Source organism: Carcharodon carcharias, assembly GCF_017639515.1.
Source record: "Carcharodon carcharias isolate sCarCar2 chromosome 32 unlocalized genomic scaffold, sCarCar2.pri SUPER_32_unloc_1, whole genome shotgun sequence".
In the NCBI taxonomy this organism is placed as follows: domain Eukaryota; kingdom Metazoa; phylum Chordata; class Chondrichthyes; order Lamniformes; family Lamnidae; genus Carcharodon; species Carcharodon carcharias.
In genome coordinates, this window is record NW_024470685.1 from 241960 (window position 1) to 264828 (window position 22869).

Consider the following 22869-nt stretch of genomic DNA (forward strand, 5'->3'; position numbering starts at 1 on the left):
TGTCGAGCTGATTCTCCAGAATGTTACCAGGAATCCAAGGCTTAAAGTATGAGAAGAGAGTACCTAAACTGGGAGTGCATCCCCTTGAGTATAGAAGGTTAAGGAGTAATTTGATTTAGGTTCTTTGGATTTGGAAAGTAATTGATAGGGTAATTAGAGAGTAATGTTTCCCAATGGTGATAGAATTGTAGAATGATTGCAGCAGAGAAGGAGGCCATTCAGCCCATCGTGACCATGCAGATTCTCTGCAAGTGCAGATCAACGAGTCCCATTCCACATCCCTTACCCTGTAGTCCTGCAATTGTTTTTTTCTCCAAAGCTGCTTATCCAATTCTTTTTTGAAAGCTACAATGGAGTCTACCAGAATTGGACACACTGCTCCAGTTGAGACTGAATCACTGTTTTATAAATGCTCATCACAACTTAGCCTTCATATCCTATGCCTCTGTTGATGAAGCTCGGGATCCTGTATGTCTTTTAACCACTTTCTCAACCTTCAATGATTTGTGCAGGTATATGTACTGTGTCACCTTTAGAATCACACCCGTTGACTTTCTGATAACCACCTCTTTATCAACTTTCAGTCCATCTAGCGTCTCAAAAACTTTGCTCACTATGGCTTTGGCAGCATAATCTTCCTTGCTAAAGCCAGATGCAAAGTACTCTACTTCATTGTTGCCCCCTCTACTTCCATGTGCAGATTGAGTATTGAGTAAAGTTCAAGAAGTAAGGGTGCTGAAGCTGATAAAAATTCAGAGAAATAATACGGAAAATAATAAAACAAAGAAGAGCTTTCAAAACTAGGATCTTCTCCTTTAGCAGTGACCTTTTAACAGGATAGAAGCTTTCTAGGTTGAGAAGGTAAATATTGGAAGATCGTTGCCATTGGTTAGTGAATTGATAACATGAAGAATACAGATTGAGTATAATCAGTAGGGAAGTTTTTTTTCCCATTGGTATCAAGAGTGGCGATTGAGACAGGGAATGTAATATGTAAGTTTGGTTACATGTGAAAAGAGAGAATATGAGGAAATAGTAGGAAAATGGTTTGTCAGTGCAACTCACAGGTCTAATTTGTGAATCATTTTAATTTGAAAGGCAAATAATCCATCACACCTGAATGGTGCAGCCTTGTACTCTTATGATTTTTGAAAAGTATATTGTTTTCCCTGTGTTGGTGATATATGTATTTCACTGACTTCAGCAAAGTCATTTGGAGAGAGTAAGCAATTTCTTGAACCCTGCTGGGGATGATGGTTATTTAATGTAGATTAGCATTCAATTCATGGACTAAGGTTCAATTATTGAACTAAGTTTTTGTGAATTACCCCATTATGCTGTGTTACAAAGGAAATGTGAGAACGTTGATGTTTTCAGATACTCCTTAATCACAGAATCACAACAGAAGGAGGCCATTCGGCCCATTGTGTCTGCACCGACTCTCCAAATGAGCATGATGACCTAGTGCCATTGCCCTGCCTTTTTCCCATACTCCTGCACATTGTTTCTATTCAAATAATCATCTAATGCCCTCTTGAATGCCTCGATTGAACCTGCCTCCACCACACTTCCTGACAGTGCATCCCAGACCCGAACCACTCGCTGTGTGGAAAAGGTTTTTTTCTCACGTCACAAATGCATCTTTTGCAAATCATTTTAAACCTCTTCCCTCTTGTTCTTGATCTCTTCCCTCTTGTTCTTGATCCTTTTACGAGTGGGAACAGCTTCCCCCTATCTAGTCTGTCCGGCCCTCTCATGATTTTGAACATTTATATCAAATCTCCCCTTAGTCTGCTTCTCTCCAAGGAGAACAGTCCCAACCTCTCCAATCTATCCTCATCGCTGAAGTTTCTCATCCCTGGAACCATTCTTGACAATCTTTTCTGCACTCTTTCCAATGTGCTCATATCCTTCCTATAATGTGGTGTCCAGAACTGTACACAATACTCCAGCTGAGGTCTAATGAGTGTCTTATATAAATTCAGCATAACCTCCATGCTCTTGTAGTCTGTGTTTCTATTAATAAAGCCCAGGATAGTATATGCTTTATTAACTGCTCTTTCCACCTGTCGTGCCACCTTCAATGATCTATGCACAAATACACCCAGGTCATTCTGCTCCTGCACCCCCTGCAAAATTTCACCCCTTATTTTATATTATCTATCCATGTTCTTCTGACCAAAATGTGTCACCTCACACTTCTCCACATTGAACTTCATCTGCCACCTATCTGTGCACCCCACCAACCTACATCATCTTGAAGTTCCACAATGTTCTCCCCGCAGTTCATAACACTCCCAAGCTTCATATCATCCGCAAATTTGAAATTGTCCCCTGCACACCAAGATCTAGATCATTAATGCATATCAAGAAAAGCAAGGCCCCAACATGGACAACTGGGGAACTCCACCATAAACCTTTCTCCAGTCTGAAAAATATCAATTGACTGTTACACACTGCTTCCTATTTTTCAGCCAATTTTGTATCCACGTTGCTACTGTCCCTTTTATTCCATGAGAAATAACTTCTCTCACAAGCCTGTTGTGTGTCACTGTATCAAATGCCTTTTGAAAGTCCATGTACACCACATCAACAGCATTACCCTCATCGACCTTTTCTGTTATCTCTTCAAAAAAACTCCAGCAAGTTAGTTAAACACGATTTCCCTGTTAGAAATCTATGCTGGCTCTTCCTTATCAAACAATATTTTTCCATGTGACTACTAATTCTATCCCGAATAATTGTTTCTAGAATATTGCCCACCACTGAAGTTCAACTGACTGGCCTGTTGATGCTGGGCTCATCTGTACAACCTTTTTGAGCAATGGTGTAATGTTTGCAATTCTCCAGTCCTCTGGCACCACCTCTGAGTCTAGGGAAAACTAGAAAATTATGGCCAGTGTCCCTGCAATTTCTATTCTCACTTCCTTCAATATACTTGGCTGCATCTATTCCGGTCCTGGTGCTTTGTCAACTTTAAGCACTGACATCTATTGAACACTTCCTCCTTATCAATTTTGAAGCATTCTAGTGACAGAGTTTCCCCTTCACCATGTCCTGGGTGGCATTCACCTCCTTGGTAAAGACGGATGGAAAGTATTAATTTAATGCCTCAGCCATGGCCCCTTTGTCCATGTGTAAATTCCCTTTTAGGCCTCCTCCTGTAACCACCCTTTTACTATTTATTTACCTATAGAAGACTTTGGGGTTTCTTTTTATGTTGGCTACCAGTCTTTTCTCGTAATCCCTCTTCATTTCTCTAATATGCTTTTTCACCTCCCCTCTGAACCTTCTGTATTCCCCTTGGTTCTCAATTGTATTTTCTACATGACACGTTCTTCTTTATCTTAATATCTATCTACTTTTTCATCCAGGGAGTGTTATGCGCGAGAGATGTTGGTTAATGTCTGTTGAATTTTAAGTAGAACTCTCTACTTAATAAGAATCATGAGCTGATGATGCCATCCATGATATACTTTACAGAATCCTATTAATTACGTAAAGGGAGTACACACTAACTAGCAATTATGTGCATTGTGAAGGGAGGATTAAAAAAGTCAGCAAGTCTATAGACACCCCTTGTTATAGAAGCTTATTATAATTTATTTCTTTTTCAAAGCAACCAACTCTCTGGGAGTGTTACCATTGACCAGAAATCGAATTGGACCAGCCATATAAATGCAAGGGTACAAGAGCAGGTCAGAGATTATGAATTCTGCAGTGAGTAACTCCCATCCTGACTCCCCAAAGCCTATGCAGCATCTACAAGGCACAAGTCAGGAGTGTGATGGAATACTGTCCAGTTGCCTGGATGTGTGCAGCTCCAGCAACACTCAAGAAGCTCCACCAGGAAAAGCAGCTCATTTTATTGGCATGCCATCTGCCGCCTTAAACATTCTGTCCCACTACCACCGATGCACAGTGGCAACAGTGTGTACCATTTACAAAATACACTGCAGCAAGGCTCCTTCAACAGCACTTTCTGAACCCGAGACCTGGAAGGACAAGGGCAGCAAATGCACGGGAACAATTCCACCTGCAGATGCCCTTCTAAGCCGCTCATCATCCTGACTTGTAACAATATCGCCGTGGCTTCACTGTCGCTGGGCCAAAGTCCTGGAACTCCCTCCCTAACAGCACTGTAGATGTACCTACGCCACATGGACTGCAGCGGTTCAAGAAGGTGCCTCACCACTTCCTTCTCAAGGGCAATTAGGGATGGGCAACAAATGCTGGCCTTGCAGGTCACGCCCACATTCATGAAAAAATTAAAAATTAAAGTCACCTTTTAGGTCTAGTAGGCCTTATGCTTGTTACCATTCGGACTCCATGCTACTTTGGGAGATTCACGGCCAAAAGATGAAGTGCATATTGTTGTTCGACCGTGTGCTTCCCTTAAACAAAGAACCCTCATGCCTCAAAGAAGGAAAGCGAGAAATAACTTGCGTTTTTGTCACACCATTCATTGTCTTGTGGGTGTCCCAAAGTGTTTCACAGCTAATGCAGTATAAAATAAACATTAGTATTTATTAAGTCAATACTTTTTAAATCTGATTTTTAAAAAAAAATTCTTTATCCTCCAGTCTTTTTTTTTCGCAATAACCTAAGATTATTGTAGTTGTTTGTGCCAGGTGGCATTCATGCTTGATTAAAAGAATGAACCCAAATTGAGCAAGATTATTGTTAAATACATGACTCTGCTTAATATCAGCAGGAAGTCACAGTGTTCTTCAGTAAACAGTTCATAATTTAACTTTAAATAACGACAACTACTCTGTATTCAGGATAAATACTAGAATTTATCAAAGTAGTTTCTCACTTGGCATTTTAACAATTACAAGGCTATAACAAGTTGTTTTTATTTATTTTTTAATCCCATTGACTAAGATTGTGTGAGTTGGGAACTCCAAAGGTTAAATCCTCATTATTTTCAGTTTGTCCAGAAAAAAACACGCATATTGGTATTCAATAATTTATCATTTTCTCCTGGATCGTTGTTCTGTCAGGATCTGAGTGAGCTGCTTGTTAATGATTTCTACCTCTTCCTTTGTAAAAGCAGCTGCTGACCACTTTCATGAAATTATATTTTGTTTAGAAACTTCTGTTATTCAAGTCAAATGACAATCAGATCAAGATATCTTATTTTTTTGTAAGTCTTGGTTGATTAGGACCTTGATTGCTTCAGGTCCATCCTCCCAATGCTTCCTCCAATCTGGTCAATACAAGCATTTGATTGCAAAATCTGCAAATCCCTTTTTGAAGAATAAACATTTGCAACCTTTTCATTATCTACCATGTTGTTTGATTTCCGGGACTCCAATGTTTGGGACAGAAGGAACGGGAATGGATGAGGGGGGCTGAAGAGTGCAAAATTTGTTTGGTCACAACAGTAGGGAGATGGTGGCATAGCGGTGATACCACTGGATGAGTAAACTAGTGGCCCAGGCTAATGCTCAAGGGATTTGGGTTCAAACCCCACCATGACAGCTGGTGAAATTTAAACTCAATTAATAAATTTGGAATATAAAGCTATTCTCAGTAATGATGACCATGAAACTACCATCGATAGAGTTAAAAACCCATTTAGTTCATTAATGTCCTTTAGGGAAGGAAATCTGCCATCCTCATGTGGTCTGGCCTACATGTGACTCCAGACCCACAGCAATGTGGTTGACTCTTAAGTGTCTGCAGTTCAATTGCAATGAGGGATGGGCAACAAATGTTCTCCTTGCCAGTGATGCCCACATCCCATGAGAGAATATGAAAAAAACAGTGGGGAGTGACACAGATTGGTGGCAGAGGTAGGATGGAGCCATGGTTTCAACCAATGATTGATAAGGCACTCTCCCACCCAAAATTCAGAATTTGACTTCACATCATGATACTTTCAGAAATCAACTTCGTATACACGAACGGCATCATGAGAATTATACATTTAACATTTAACTAGCATTAGTTCAAGGCTCATCCTGCCATCTTGGTGGCATTTCAATTACGTACGAACCATACAAGATAGGAGCATTCAATAAGATCATGGCTGACCAATTTGTGTTTCGTGTTCCACATTCCCATCTACCTCTGACAACCTTTGATCTTGTTAAGCAAGGGAATCAACCTACCTACGCCTTAAAAATATTCAGTGACCCCCACCTCCACCGCCTTCTGAGGTAGAGAGTCCCAAAGTTGCACAACCCTCAGAGAAAAAAAATCTCCTCATCTCTGTCCTACAAGGGTGACCGCTAATTTTAAAACAGTGCCCCCTAGTCCTGGACTCACAAGGGGAAACATCCTTTCCACATCCAGCTTGTCAAGACCATTCAGGATCTTGTATACTTCAATCAAGTCACCACCTCACTCTTCTAAACTCCAGTGGAAACAAGCCCAGTCTGGCTAACCTTTCCTCATAAGACAACCTGCTCATTGCAGGTATCAATCTAGTAAACCTCCTCTGAACTGCCTGTAATGCATTTACATCCTTCCTTAAATAGGGAGGCCAAAACGGCACACGATATTCAAGATGCGGCCTCACCAGTGCCCTGTATAACCGAAGCATAACACCCTACATTTTATGAAAACAAAAAACTGCGGATGCTGGAAATCCAAAACAAAAACAGAATTACCATGGTCATGAGGACTCGAAACGTCAACTCTTTTCTTCTCCGCCGATGCTGCCAGACCTGCTGAGTTTTACCCTTAATTTTATGTTCAATTCCTCTCATAATTAGCTGCCTTGCTACTTGCTGTACCTACATACTAATGTTTTGTCACTCCTGCATGAGAACATCTAGATCCCTCTGCACCTCTGAATTCTGCAGCCGTTCTCCATTTAAGTAATGCTCTGCTTTTTTATTCTTCCTGCCAAAGTGAACAGCTTCAAATTTTCCCCACATTACACTCCATCTGCCAGACTTTTGCCCTCTCACATAACAGCTATATCTGTCTGCAAACTCTTTATGTCCTCTTCAGAACATACTTTCCCACCTATCTTTGTGTCATCTGCAAATTTATCTACCATGCCTTCGCTCCCCTCATCTAAGTTGTTCATTTAAATGTGAAAAAGTTGAGGGCCCAGCACAGACCCCTGCGGGACTCCACTCATCACACCCTGCCAATCGGATAAAGACCCAATCTATGCACGCACACTGTTTGCTGCCAGCCAGCCAACCTTCTATCCAGGCTAATATATTAACTGTTATGGCACAGCTGATGGTCAATGCCAAACTGTCCAAATCCCAGAGGGAAACTTGAAACAGTTGCCAAAACGGTTTTTGCAACTTGTATACTATGAGGAAAGGTTCTGATATCTGGAGATGTTGCCTCCAACGACATGATTATTTTATAGTAGAGTAAATATTTATTGGAAGAATAAAACAAAAAAAAACACAATTACACTTCAACGCAAGAATGAGTTCACGCAGTAAACAGTACATTAAAACAGTTCCACAAGATCTTAATTTAATTACCCCCAGAGCTAACCACCCCCTTTTCTGTTCGACTATCCTTATAGATTTCAACACCAACAAACTCTAGCAATTTTAACCACACAGTGCCTTTTTCTCTTGGGGTGTTCTCTGAGGCTGACAGCAACTGGGTTTTCAGGTCTGGTCTTGTTCACACTATCTTCTGGGAGTTCTGACCAGCTATCCTGCTGTCTTCTGGGAGATCTAAGCAGCTACCCCAACCTAGGTGTCAGTATTTCCTTAAATGTGTCCCTTCCCTTTGATCTCTCTATTGTCTCCACTAGTCTCTTCAGAAATACCTTCTTCCCAGAATTGATTAGATACTTCTTTACTTTAGCTCTTAGCTTTTCAAAGTGCCCAGCTGTAACCTCTTTAATTATTGACTCTAACATCTTCCCCACGACAGAAGTCAAGCTAACTGGCCTATAGTTTCCTGTTTTCTGCCCCTCTCCCTTTTTGAATACAGGGGTTATATTTGCTGTTTTCCTGTCTGATGAAACATTTCAGGAATCTAGCAAATTTTGGAAAATTAACACCAATGCATCTACTGCCTCATTAGCCACCTCTTTTAAGACCCTAGGATGAAGTCCACCTGGACCCAGAGACTTGTCAGCCCGCAACTCCATCAGTTTGTTCAGTACTGCTTCCCTAGTGATTGCAAGTTCACCAAGTTCCCCTCACCCCTCCACCTCCTGATTTACAGCTATTACTGGAATGTTTTTTGTATTCTCTATACTGAAGACAGAAGCAAAACATTTGTTCATTTCATCCGCCATTTCCTTATTGTCTACTATTAACTCCTCATTCTCACTCTCTAGAGGACCAACAGTCAATTTACTTACTCTTTTCCTGTTTAAATACCTGTTCTGTTTTTACCTTCTCTATTTTTACATTTTTTGCTAGCTTTGTCTCATACTCAACCTCTTAGTCACTCTCTGCTGTTCTTTATATTCTATACAATCATCCATGCTGCCACTCATCTTTGCACAGTTATATGCTTTTGGTGCTTTCCTTAGCTTTTTTATTTAATCACGGACGGTGGGTCCTCCCTTTAGAATTTTTATTTATAGTGGGAGTATATATATTCTGAAATATCCCCTTGAATGTCTGCCACTGCTTCTCTATTGATCTATCTTCTAGTCTAGTATCCCAGTTCACTTCAACTAGCTCAGCTTTCATGCCCACATACTTGGCCTTGTTTAAGTCTAAAATACTAGTGTTCGACCCATTCTTCTCCCTTTCAGACCGGATGTAAAATTCAGTCATATTGTGGTCGCTGCTACTGAGGGATACCTTCACTCTGACATCATTAATTCTGTCACATTACACAATACCAAGTCTAATACAACCTGCTCTCTGGTTGGCTCCAGAACGTGTTACTCTAAGAAACTATCTCAAAAGCATTCTGTGAATTCATCCAGGCTACTACTCCCAATCTGATTTTTCCAGTTTATATGTAGGTTAAAGTCACCCTTTATTATTGCCGTCCGTTTATCACAAATACCCAATATTTCTTCCTGTCTACTTGTCCTACATTGTGGTTACTGTTAGGGGGCCTGTAGACACTACCACTAGTGACTTCTTTCCCCTATTATTCCTCTTCTCCGCCCAAACCGATTCTGCATCCTGATGATCTGAACCATTCTCCATTATGCTCAACTACCATTAATGTAAACAAAAAACTGGATTGACTTTTCCCACTGATAAACTAAGTTTCTGTTTTTATCTCTTCTCTCAGTTCAAAATAACGTTTCCAGTATTTTTACTTACTCCTTTTTCATGTCTGTTCAGTGTTGGAGGTGAGAGATAGAAAATTGAAATGGTAACAGTGTCAACAATGGTGGATGCAGACGGCTCAACAATATCTGGTGTTTGATAGGGGGCATTCTGCTTAATGATCAGATTAATGCAATCACTTTCGAGTGCCACCTACTTTTATAGAAAAACTGCTACCACAACTCGAAACATCTTTACGGCTAAATGCTGACACATCCCCTGGACTTGACGCCGTATGCTTGTAAGACTTTAAAGGAGGTGGCTGCAAATCTAGTTGTTGCATTGGTTATGATCTTCCAACATTACCAAGATTCTGAAATGATTCCAATGGATTGGAAGGTAGCAAATGTAATTCTGCTATTGAAGCAAATGAGAATGAAAAGAGGGAGCTGCAGACCACTGGCCTGACAGTTGATGGGGAAATGCTGGAATCCATTATTAAGTGAGTGACAGCAGTGTGCTTAAATCAAAACAAAAACAGAATTACCTGGAAAAACTCAGCAGGTCTGGCAGCATCGGTGGAGAAGAAAAGAGTTGACGTTTCGAGTCCTCATGACCCTTCAACAGAACTGGGTGAATCCAAGGAGATGGGTGAAATATAAGCTGGTTTAAAGTGGGGTGGGGGGAGACCAGTGGAGGGGGGTGGTGTGGTTGTAGGGACAAGCAAGCAGTGATAGGAGCAGGTAATCAAAATATATCACAGACAAAAGAACACAGAGGTGTTGAAGTTGGTAATATTATCTAAACAAATGTGCTAATGAAGAATGGATGGTATAGCTCTAGTTTGGGTGGGGGGGGCATAAAAGATTTAAAAATAATGGGAATAGGTGGGAAAAGAAAAATCTATGTAATTTATTGGAAAGAACAAAAGGAAGGGGGAAGAAACAGAAAGGGGGTGGGGATGGAGGAGGGAGTTCAAGATCTAAAGTTGTTGAATTCAATATTCAGTCCGGAAGGCTGTAAAGTGCCTAGTCGGAAGATGAGGTGCTGTTCCTCCAGTTTGCGTTGGGCTTCACTGGAACAATGCAGCAAGCCAAGGACAGACATGTGGGCAAGAGAGCAGGGTGGAGTGTTAAAACGGCAAGCGACAGGGAGGTTTGGGTCATTCTTGCGGACAGACCACAGGTGTTCTGCAAAGCGGTCGCCCAGTTTACGTTTGGCCTCTCCAGTGTAGAGGAGACCGCATTGGGAATAACGAATGCACTAGACTAAGTTGGGGGAAATGCAAGTGAAATGCTGCTTCACTTGAAAGGAGTGTTTGGGCCCTTGGACGGTGAGGAGAGAGGAAGTGAAGGGGCAGGTGTTGCATCTTTTGCGTGGGCATGGGGAGGTGCCATAGGTGGGGGTTGAGGAGTAGGGGGTGATGGAGGAGTGGACCAGGGTGTCCTGGAGGGAACGATCCCTATGAAATGCCGACAGTGGGGGTGAAGGGAAGATGTGTTTGGTGGTGGCATCATGCTGGAGTTGGCGGAAATGGTGGAGGATGATCCTTTGAATGCGGAGGCTGGTGGGGTGATAAGTGAGGACAAGGGGGACCCTATCATGTTTCTGGGAGGGAGGAAAAGGCGTGAGGGTGGATGCACGGGAGATAGGCTGGACATGGTTGAGGGCCCTGTCAACGACCGTGGGTGGAAAACCTCGGTTAAGGAAGAAGGAGGACATGTCAGAGGAACTGTTTTTGAAGGTAGCATCACAAGAACAGATGCGACGGAGGCGAAGGAACTGAGAGAATGGGATGGAGTCCTTACAGGAAGCAGGGTGTGAGGAGCTGTAGTCGAGGTAGCTGTGGGAGTCGGTAGGTTTGTAATGGATATTGGTGGACAGTCTATCACCAGAGATTGAGAGAGAGAGGTCAAGGAAGGGAAGGGAAGTGTCAGAGATGGACCATGTGAAAATGATGGAGGGGTGGAGATTGGAAGCAAAATTAATAAATTTTTCCAAGTCCCGACGAGAGCATGAAGTAGCACCGAAGTAATCATCGATGTACCGGAGAAAGAGTTGTGGAAGGGGGCCGGAGTAGGACTGGAACAAAGAATGTTCCGCATTCCCCATAAAGAGAGAGGCATAGCTGGGGCCCATGCAGGTACCCATAGCCACACCTTTTATTTGGAGGAAGTGAGAGGAGTTGAAGGAGAAATTGTTCAGTGCGAGAACAAGTTCAGCCAGACGGAGGAGAGTAGTGGTGGATGGGGATTGTTCGGGCCTCTGTTCGAGGAAGAAACTAAGGGCCCTCAGACCATCCTGGTGGGGGATGGAGGTGTAGAGGGATTGGACGTCCATGGTGAAGAGGAAGCGGTTGGGGCCAGGGAACTGGAAATTGTTGATGTGGCGTAAGGTGTCAAACGAATCACGGATGTAGGTGGGAAGGGACTGGACAAGGGGAGAGAGAAGGGAGTCAAGATAACGAGAAATGAGTTCCGTGGGGAAGGAGCAAGCTGAGACGATCGGTCTACCGGGGCAGTCCTGTTTGTGGATTTTGGGTAGGAGGTAGATGCGGGCCGTCCGAGGTTGGGCGACTATTAGGTTGGAAGCTGTGGGAGGAAGATCTCCAGAGGAGATGAGGACAGTGACAGTCCTGGAAACAATGGCATGATGTTTTAGTGATGGGGTCATGGTCCAGGGAGAGGTAGGAGGAAGTGTCTGCGAGTTGACACTCAGCCTCTGCGAGGTAGAGGTCAGTGCGCCAGGCAACAACAGCACCACCCTTGTCAGCGGGTTTGATGACAATGTCAGGGTTGGACCTGAGAGAACAGAGTGCATTAAGTTCAGAGAGAGACAGATTAGAATGGGTGAGAGGAGCAGAGAAATTGAGACGACTAATGTTGCGCCGACAGTTCTCAATGAAAAGATCAAGAATCCAGAGGGAGGGGTCCAGGTGGAAGGAGAATATTGGAGGTGGGTAAAAGGATCCGTTGAACGGGGAGAGGAGTCCTGCCCAAAGAAGTGAGTCAGGAGAAAAAGACGGCGGAAGAAGAGTTCAGCGTCGTGCCGAGCCCGAAATTCATTAAGGTGAGGGCGCAAGGGTATGAAACTGAGCCGTTTGCTGAGCACTGAACGTTCAGCATTGGAGAGGGGAAGGTCAGGGGGATAGTGAATACACGGCTGGGGTTGGGATTGGAAGATGGGATGGGGACAGAGGGACAGGCAGGGGTGGAGGGTCCTGGATGGGTGTTGGTGTCGATGAGTTGTTGGAGCTTGCGTTCCTTAGCACTTGAGAGAAAGAGAAAAAGTTTCTTGTTGAGGTGTCGGATGAGACGAAGAATAAAATGAAACTGGGGGCATGCGCAGCTTTGAAAAAGGGTACGGCGGTGCTGCTGGAGGGAGAGGTCGAGTGTGTTCATATGGCGGCACATGGCACTGAGTGTGGATCTCAGAATGTGACGGGAACAGCAATTCGAGGAGCGTTGTATGTCCCGGAGATACCTATAATCCTGGGTGGGTTCGAAACAAGAGGGATGGAATTTCAGTTGGAGTCCACGTGGGGTAAGTCGGAGACGGAGACATAACGTAAACTGGGCGACCGCTTTGCAGAACACCTGCGGTCTGTCCGCAAGAATGACCCAAACCTCCCTGTCGCTTGCCATTTTAACACTCCACCCTGCTCTCTTGCCCACATGTCTGTCCTTGGCTTGCTGCATTGTTCCAGTGAAGCCCAACGCAAACTGGAGGCACAGCACCTCATCTTCCGACCAGGGACTTTACAACCTTCCGGACTGAATATTGATTCAACTTTAGATCTTGAACTCCCTCCTCCATCCCCACCCCCTTTCTGTTTCTTCCCCCTTCCTTTTGTTTTTTCCAATAATTTTATAGATTTTTCTTTTCCCATTATTTTTACATCTTTTATGCCCCCCCCAACCCCCACCAGAGCTGTACCTTGAGTGCCGTACCATCCATTCTTAATTAGCACATTCGTTTAGATAATATCACCAACTTCAACACCTCTGTGTTCTTTTGTCTGTGACATCTTTTGATTATCTGCTCCTATCACTGCTTGCTTGTCCCTACAACCACACCACCCACCTCCACTGCTCTCCCCCCACCCAACCACCACCACCACCCCCGCCCCCCCCTTCCTACACCCCACCTTAAACCAGCTTATATTTCACCCCTCTCCTTGGATTCACCCAGTTCTGTTGAAGGGTCATGAGGACTCGAAACGTCAACTCTTTTCTTCTCCACCGATGCTGCTGGACCTGCTGAGTTTTTCCTGGTAATTCTGTTTTTGTTTTGGATTTCCAGCATCCGCAGTTTTTTTGTTTTGATCTGCTTAAATCAAACATGATTAGGCAGAGTCAACATGGTTTCATGAAGAAGAAACTGTGTTTGACAAACCTGTTAATTTTTTTTGAACGTGTACCTAACAGGGTGGAGAAAGGGGTGTGGAGTGAGTACATTTGGATTTTCAAAAGGCGTTTGATAAGGTGCCATGCAGAAGGTGTTTTACGAAATAAGGGCTAAGAGGGTTGTTGGTAATATATTGGCATTGAGTGAGGAGTGGTTAAAGACAAAAAACAGCAGGAATAAATGGGGCATTTTCACTTTTGTCATGAAAGTATAATAATTCTCATTATTAGTGTGATTTATTGTAAAAGTGGGTTAATAGTTGAGTTTGGATAGTTTGTATGTGCGGGATTTAATTGAATTGGAGACAGCTGGTCTGGAGGCTTTGAGTTATCAACAAAGAATGCTGAATATACAAAAATGAAGTTTTAGAATATAAGGAAGATTTGCAATTCCAGATAAATTAGGTTAGTGGGGTGACAGGATTGTGTAAGTGTCAGAAGGAAAATAAGAGGGCATTTTTTTTTTTAAAGAGACAACCATATTGCTCTGGGTCACATGTAGGCCAGACCAGGTAAGGACAGCAGATTTCCCTCCCTAAAGGACATTAGTGAAGCAGGTGGGTTTTTACGATGATCAACAATGGTTTCATGGTCATCATTAGAATTTTAATTCCAGATTTTTATTGGATTCAAATTTCACCATTGGTGGGATTTGATCTCAGGTCCCCAGAGCATTACCTTGGGTCTCTGGAACCTGAGTCCAGTGACAATACCACCGTTCCACCCACCGCCTGCCCTCTATATTTCATGGTATAGAATCATAGAATGGTTCCAGTGAAGAAGGAAGCCACTTGGTCCATTGTTTCTGTGCCAGCTCTTTGCAAGAGCAATTCACCTGGTTCCACTCTGCAGCTTTTTCCCTGTATCCCTGGAAGTTATTTATTTATCTTCAGATAATTATTCAATTCCTTTTTGAATGTGTCTCCACCACACAGCTAGGCAGTGCATTCCAGATCCTGCGTTAAAAAAAAATATAGTTCTTCCTTATGTTGCTGTTGCTCTTTTTGCTAATTACCTTAAATCGGTCTTCTCTGGTTCTTGACCCATTGGCCAAAGGGAATAGTTTCTCCCTGCCTTAGTATGTCCAGACCCCTCCATGATTTTAAACAGTGCCAGCAAATCTCCTCTCAATCATCCCCAAAGAGAACAGCCCCAGCTTCTCTAGTCTGACTAAATAACTGGCTCCAGGAATGGGGAACTTCATTCTCCTGAATCTTTTTTGCACCCTCTGTAATGCATTCACATTCTTTCTAAAGTGTGGTGCTCAGAACTAGATACAATATTCCAGTTGAGGCTGAACTAGGTATTCATAGAGGTTCACCATAACATCCTTCCTTTTCTACTCCATAACCAGGATTCTGTGTGCTTTATCAAATGATTTCTCAGCCTGTCCTGCCACCTTCAATGATTTGTGCTGCCATACCCCTCTGCTCCAGCACCACCTTTAGATTGTACCCTTTATATTGCCTCTCCTCACTCCTCTTGCTACAGTGAATCACTGCACACTTCTCTGCATTGAATTTCATCTGCCATTTGGACAGCTCCTCTTGAAGTTTATCATTGTCCTCACAGTTCACAATACTTGTAAGTATTGTATCAACTGCAAATTTTGAAATTGTGATTTGTATACCCAAGTCTGGGTCATGAATATCTAAAGTAGTCCTAACACCAGCCCTTGGGGAGCCTCATTATAAACTTCCCTCCAGCTTAAAGGACAACCATTCATCCACTATTCTGTTTCCTGTCACTCAGCCCATTACATATCTTTGTTGCTGCTGTCCTTTTTTTCTTCTTCATTCATGGGATGTGAGCATTACTGGCTAAGCCAGCGTTTATTGCCCATTCCTAATTGCCCTTGAGAAGGTGATGCTAAGCTGCCGCCTTGAACTGCTGCAGAAGGTATATCCAGAGTGTTATTAGGGAGGGAATTCAAGGATTTTGACCCAGTGACAGTGAAGGAACAGTGATCTGTTTCCAAGTCAGAAGGGGAGGGAAACTTCCAGATGCTGGTGTTCCCATGTGTCTGCTGCCCTTGTCCTTTTAGATGGTAGTGGCCATGGGTTTGGCAGGTGCTGTCTAAGGAGGCTCGGTGAGTTCTTGCAGTACATCTTGTAGATGGTACCCACCGCTGCCACTGTGTGTTGGCGGTGAAGGGAGTGAATATTTGTGGATGGGGTGCTAAACAAACAGGCTGCTTTGTCCTGGATGGAGTCAAGCTTTTTGAGTGTTGTTGGAGCTGCACTCATCCAGACAAGTGGAGATTATTCCATCACACTCCTGACTTGTGCCTTGTAGATTGTGGACAGGTTTTGGGGAATCAGGAGGTGAGCTACCCACTGCAGGATTCCCAGCCTCTGACCTGCTCTTGTAGCCACAGTATTTACATGGCCAGTCCAGTTTAGTTTCTGGTCAATGGTAACCCCCAGGATGTTGATACTGGGTGATTCAGCAATGGTAATGCCATTGAAAGTCAAGGGGTGATGGTTAGATTCTCTTGTTGGAAATGGCCATTGCCTGGCACTTATGTGGCACGAATGCTATTTACTACTTGTCAGCCCAAGCCTGGATATTGGCCAAGCCTTGCTGCATTTGGACATGGACTACTTCAGTAAGTGAGGAGTCGTGAATGGTGCTGAACATTGTTCAGTCATCCCTTTTTATTACATGGGCTCTAACTTCACTGATAAGCCTGTTTACTGAGCCAGTTATTGAAAAGTTAATTCAACTGACATTTTCTGTATACAGTATTTCATAAGCCTAATGCTATTAAAGTCAAAGGAAAACTGAGAATTTACATTCAAGGTTGCTTTCAGATTATTTAATGAAACGTGTTAAGTTTGTGTTTGAGTTGTGTCCATTGTCCTGTTTATCCTTCTCCCTCAGTGCTGCATATGACTCAAACTGTTGTGAAAATTGACACTATTTTGAATCCATTCTTTTGAATCCATTGTATGGAGAAACTAGTTTAATTTGAAAGTAAACTGAAGTGCTACAAACTTGTTGCTTTATTTTAATGCAGGATTTGTGCTACTCTTGTCAGTCATGTCAAATAACAAAATGTATGATCCATTGTTTTCTTCGCTTTTTACTTTATCTCAGCATTAAATACTACTAACCAACACAAGCTGCTAATTTTCTCCTACTGCATGTCTCTAATTCCTACTAACATCTCTTTAACCTCTTTCTGTATGTTTTGCTTGCTCGCATTGCTAAGGACGTAAACATAAAAAGTCTAAAAAGTATTTTAAGAAATCTGCAAAAGCGCGTTCCAAAGGTATGTATGAATACTTTATGATGCAATTTCCATTTTATTCTTCATTTATTTTGCATTTTTTTCCCCAAATTTCAAAACCACTGGTGGCCTGCATGCTTTAACGGGTGTTATGTGTAGAAATTATAATCCAGTGCAATGTTTTCAGCAGACTTGTATGTTTTCTTAATTACATACTTGTATTAAGCAGTGGTGGCCCCTTCATATTAAGTTTGGCTCCATGTAAAGTATAACTCATTTAAGTTACTGTTTTGCGTGGAATGCTGAACCAAATCAGTTTTTATTGAGCAGGTCAAGCTTATTATTGAGATAACTGGAGGTGAAAATTAATTTGTTGTTTTGGAAATGTAATGCAATTTTAAAAGAAACTGCAAGTTATTTTTGACAATGGGTTGGGGGAGGGGGTTTCGGCTTTGGGGTGGAAGGAGGGAGTATGTTGACATTTGGAGAAAATAAAGCAGAGTTGCAAAACCTTACATGTTCCAGGAATCTGTTGAGGTGGAGGCTCATTTTTGATTTTAGTGAATTCTGTCTGCTACAAAACTGAGCTGGGTGAATAGGAGTCTTTCCCCAAAAATTTCTGCTGAACAGTGTAAACGTTTAAAATGTTTAAAGATAATGAAAGGTGTCGATATAAAATAGCTAATTCATTATAACTTGAATTGTAAAATGGTGGGTGGAGGTGGCGGGGGAAACGCAATAATAGACAGAGTGCTGAGAAAAAATACTTTCCCATGGAGGAGTCGATATATGCAATAAACTTGCAGCAAAAACAAGGTTCAGTTTGGTTACAATCAAGTAATTTGGGGCATTAAATGTCACTTCTTGGACCAGAGCAATGACATTCGTGATGTTTAGAAACTGGTCATGTTTGAACAATGCAGATTGTAACATTACATGGATAACTAGGAATATATATTATATTAATTTAAGGTAAAGAGAAATTTCAGGTTACTTAGCTTGGAAGTTTTTTTTTTGATTATTCATTCTTGAGCAGTTATGTTTTTTGGGACTTTATGACCATGCATATTGCACTTTGGCTGTTGGATTCATCTCCCTGGATTCAATAGGCTTTTTATTCTGCAACCATGCTATTAATGTCAATTACTGCATTCTTGGCAATGATTCCTGTTTTGCTTCTGGTTCTGAGCTGGATCTGAAATTTGCAACCTGATACATGCATAAAAATAATGGCATTCTACAGACTGTGTAGTGGCTAAGTTGAACGAGCACTTTCAGGAAACATGGAGTGAGTCAGCATGCAGATAATGATTACATGCAGCAATTCTTTCCAATTCATTACTTACTGTGTTCTCCACAATGAAAGATATTGCTTATATTTTCAAAAGTAGAAGCCCAGGAGAAAGTTGAGCACGTCCACAAGGTTTACAAATAAAATCGGTCTTCATTTCCCTGAAGTGAAGGATCTCTTCCCCACATATGTTGAGCTATACTTACTTTCAGGCAGGCAACAGGTTTTCTTACCCAGTAGAATATTTGCCATTTTACATTTTTTTCACCATTTTGCAATAATTTGGTAGTCTGCCATTGTTGGCTGGGCAGCTGTGGGGAATTTTTGAACAGCTGACATGTCATGTAGTGAAGTCACGTATTTTGGGGAGTGGAAGTTTAAGACCAGGAAGCTCGCTTTTGGGTTGCAGAAGAATCGGTGGAAAACCCCTGGCAAAAGTGAATGGTACTGCTTTTCCTGTCAAGAAGCCTAAATGCATTCACACCCAGGTTGAAGTTGTATGAAGAAGGTACATTCAGATGCAGATTGGTCTGTACAAGCATGCCAGATTTAGTTTGTTCACATGGCTACGATACATATTGCCCTGGTAGCAGGGAAGCCTGGTTGGGGCCATTGTGGATTATTTGATTTGGTTACATGTTAGCTGCAAGCATGACTATTTGGACCACAGACATCAGGACAGCGACTGTGTTGTCATTGGTTGGCATTATTCGGCTGATGCCAAGCAACAACTGACGTTGATCCCTTTTCTGCAAAGAGCCTTGATGAAGAGTGAGATGAGGTTGTGCTGGACTTTTGAACACTGATGAAGAGTCTGTATAGCCCTCAATGGAGTTGGCTTGAGCAGAATCAGTTTCTTTCCCAGTCTCAGATAATGTTTGGCTCTTCAAACAACTATTAGAGCAGAATATCCTCACCAATGTGTAGGAACTCTTGTTTCAAGAAGTCAGCTGTCCACCTTCCTTTATTCTTTGCTACTATTCACATCTTGGCTCCTCCCCTCACAATTACAAGAGGGACCTAAGGTAGGGGAATTGTGTCCAGTTGATGCACAATGAATGCAGACATATTTGGAGTTGTGTGCATTGTGGAAGTAGAAAATGAGGGCTAGTGCTGTCTACTTGCATGCATCCATTCATGGGACCAATTTGATTGGTATCGTCCAAGGATCTCTAAAAAGGAATAACTGCAGATGTTGGCAAGCACCTTTTAACTAGATTTTGAAGAGCTTCACTCTATGCCACTATTCAAATCTTCATTATTCACATCTTCACCCTTCCCCAACAATTATAAGAGGGACCTAAGGTAGGGGAATTGTGTCTAGTTGAATGAAGACTTGGTGTGCAGAAGACAGTATTTTGGTCCATCACAGTTCTCCAGATGTGGAACATATTCTGCTTGAAGGGGAGGTTAAAGTGTGTTGAATATTCAAATAATCCAAATGGATGATCCCCAAGATGTATTTGACCTGAAGGATCGATACTCCTGATCTCAGTGTGTTGTCGTTGATATTTGATTGCTTTCCTTCTCATCTCATAGCTTGAGTTATTGGAACCTGAGCGTACAAGTATCACTCTGTATCCCACAGAGAGATGATGTACTAAACCGGATGATTGAGTGTAAATATGACACATTGACTTGCAAGAAGCTTTCTTGAAGGTCTGGCTTTTGAGGCGACCCATCCAGGGCAACTAGATGATACTATACCCATTACGACTCTCTGGCTTTTACACTTCCAGCCTATCACAGAGCTTCTTTATTGATATATGTTCTCTTTCCCAGCAACCCCCCTCCCCACCAACCCCGTTCCAATGGCTCAAAACCCATTACTTTTCTATCTATCTTCTGTTCTGAGGTAAGGTCATCTCAACCTGAAACATTGACTCTGTTTCTCTTCATAGATACTGCCTGAGCTGTTGAGCATTTCTAGTACTTTTTTTTATGTGTTGAATTTCATACATGGCTTCTACACCCATCACCCACTGGCTCATTAACAGAGCTTTGCTGAAGACCTACCCTGTGTAAATTCAGTGTAAAGTTGATTTGCGTTCTCTTTATTCTGAGAGGTGACTGCTTGCATTCATCCACACTCAGAAACATTGAATTTAGTAATCAGCTTTTAATTAAGACGAAACTGTAGCTGCTGAAAACAAATGAACAGAAGGTGATCTAAGTGCTACCTTAGTGTATTCAGATCCTGGTTTCACGTACCGTTTGCACATACAAGTCTCTTGAAAAGAACTGACACTTTTGCTGCTTATATTGGGGAAGGAAGACAGCTTGTTGAGCAGAGCTCTTAAAGAGGATACTTTTGTTGAATCGATTTTCGCTGTTTGAGAAGTATTATCTGGACAAAGGGTAATGTAGAAAAATTGACCCGATTCCAGCAAATGTGGTGTATAGTCAAGTACTTGAGAGTGAAAGAATTACCAGGACTGTTAAACTGATGATCTTAATTACTCACGTGTTTAACATCAGTGCTGTGTTGAGTTACTAACGTCATTACATTCAAATGATTGGATAATTGATAAGCTAAGCAAAAAAAAAAATCACATTTCCAGTGTTGTATCTCCAAACCAAACTATTGAGAAGTTTACTGCTTCACATAGTGATGCTTTTTTAAGCCTAGAGCCTTTGGAGGAAAGTTAGCAAGGGCTAAGGTTTAGGGACATCCTGGTATGTTTTGTTATAGAGCTCGAGTTTAATCATTTAAAACTAAGCAACTTGTCAGCACAGAGCAGTGGGAAGAAGGGTTATCAGGAACCAAGTAGGAAAGACCTGAGGCCCTTGGTGACAGGGCAATGTCGCCAGGTCCTATTAATGAGGCACCTTACGTGTCAATCATACACATAGCTGGAGTATTACACAATTGCTCAGCTGAGCTATTGAATCTCAGAATCTGCTGCAGAAGATTGATGTAGTTCCAATCTGCCATTGTAACTGTCTGCTTCCCCTGTAGGATGAGAGAGATTTGATCGTTAGACAGTTGTCAAGTTTGAGCACCCTGACTAATAACAGCAATTTCAAAGTGCTTATTGTGACACAGTGAATAACACAAATTGTCGGAGTGTATTATTGTTTTTCTTCTTGACAACAATACGGACCCAGGCTGTGGTAGGAGGCTCAGAGCTCAATGAGCAATGGCATTCCTCTTCAGCTATATGACGTCTGCTTTCTGTGTAATGGATGGACATCTGTAGCACAGCTTTTAGTTTGCCAGTGATCTTAAAACGTTGAATTCCAAAGCCCTGTTTTAGATTAATCATCATCAGTTAATGGTTCACACTTTATATTTAGTACATTTTCTAAAGGAGGATGACAGAAGTTTTTATTTATTCCTGTTTAAGGTAAACCAAAAGAAGAGAAAAAGGACTCCTTTGCGGAAAAACTTGCAACTCAGATTATTAAGAATCTGCAAGTCAAAATAACAAGCATTCATGTGAGATATGAAGATGCTGTAAGTAGATTTTCATTTGCCTGAAAATTTTGCTTCATTTATTTATCAGTTGCACATAAATTCCGTTTGCAGGTGTTCAGAGCCCATAGTTACAGTGCATGGTGTGTAAGGACAGGAAATCTGATTCCTAGTGTGACTTGAGATCTATCAACATTATTGGAGATGAGTAACATTTTAACTTATTTTTGTTTCTAACAATAGATTTCTGTGTTCTTTTTAAGATTACAGACTCTTCGAGGCCCATTTCTGTTGGTGTCACATTGGGAGAACTTAGTTTACAGGTAATCTGCATAAACAACTGTTTTAGTCACAGACTCATTATGGCACGGAAGGACATTGTTCAGCCCATTGAATCTGTGCTGGCTGTCTATAGAGCAGTCCAATCAATCCTATTTCCCTTCTCTATCCCTGTTGCCCTCCAAGTTTATTTCCTCAAGTTCCTATGCATTTCTTTTCAAGTCATTGATAGTCTCCATTTCCACCAGCCTCATGGGCAGTGCGTTCCAGGTCATTGAGTTGCTGTTAAAAACATTCTTCTAAATTTCCTGCTCAAAACCTAAATCTGTGTCCCCAAGTGTACTTGCGCTATCAACTAATCAGAACATCTTTTCTTTGTCTATCTTCTCTAAACCTGCCGTAATCTTGTACACTTCTATCGATTCTCCCATCAATTGCCCCAGTTTCACCAACCTAACCCTGTAGGTAAAATCCCTTTTCTCTGGAGCCAGTTTTGGTTCCAGTTCCTTCACTGTCGCTGGGTCAAAATCCTGGAACTCCCTCCCTAACAGCACTGTGGGTGTACCTACACCATAAGAAGTACACCATATGACCTACAGCGGTTCAAGAAGGCAGCTTCCCATCTCAAGGGCACTTGGGGACCAGTACCAAATATTGGCCTAGCCAGTGATGTCCATATACCGCGAAAGAATATATTAAAAAAAACCTTTTCTGCATCCTTTCAGGGACCTTCACATCCTTCCTAAAGTGTGTAACCAAAACTGGACACAACGTTATCATTGTGACCTAAACAGACCTTTATATACTTCCCTGCTTTTGTACTCAATGTCTCTATTTATGAATTGAAGATATGCTTGGCTGACCACTCTCAATATGCCCTATCTTCGAAGAACTATGCACATGAGCCTCCAGGTCTGTATGTCCCCGCACGTTCTTTAGAACTGTGCCATTAAGTCTATATTGCCTCTCTTTATTCCTTCTGCCAAAATGCATCACCTCACACTTCTTGATATTAAATTCCATCTGCAGTTTGCCTGCTATTACAAAATGATGCTGAGAGCATAATATGA

At 42.0% G+C, this 22869-nt stretch overlaps 1 protein-coding gene across 5 annotated transcripts in view; it reads left to right on the forward strand.

Moving 5' to 3' along the window:
* vps13c (vacuolar protein sorting 13 homolog C) overlaps positions 1-22869 on the forward strand; it is a 351237-nt gene that overhangs the window by 38751 nt on the left and 289617 nt on the right. For 4 of the 5 annotated variants that reach the window (XM_041181309.1, XM_041181310.1, XM_041181312.1 and 1 more), the window contains exons 6-7: positions 21453-21562; positions 21784-21843. In XM_041181309.1, the coding sequence (XP_041037243.1) occupies positions 21453-21562; positions 21784-21843 (170 nt within the window). Of the gene's footprint in view, positions 1-16796; positions 16857-21452; positions 21563-21783; positions 21844-22869 lie in introns of all 5 variants that reach the window. The other variant, XM_041181313.1, reaches the window with a different exon arrangement.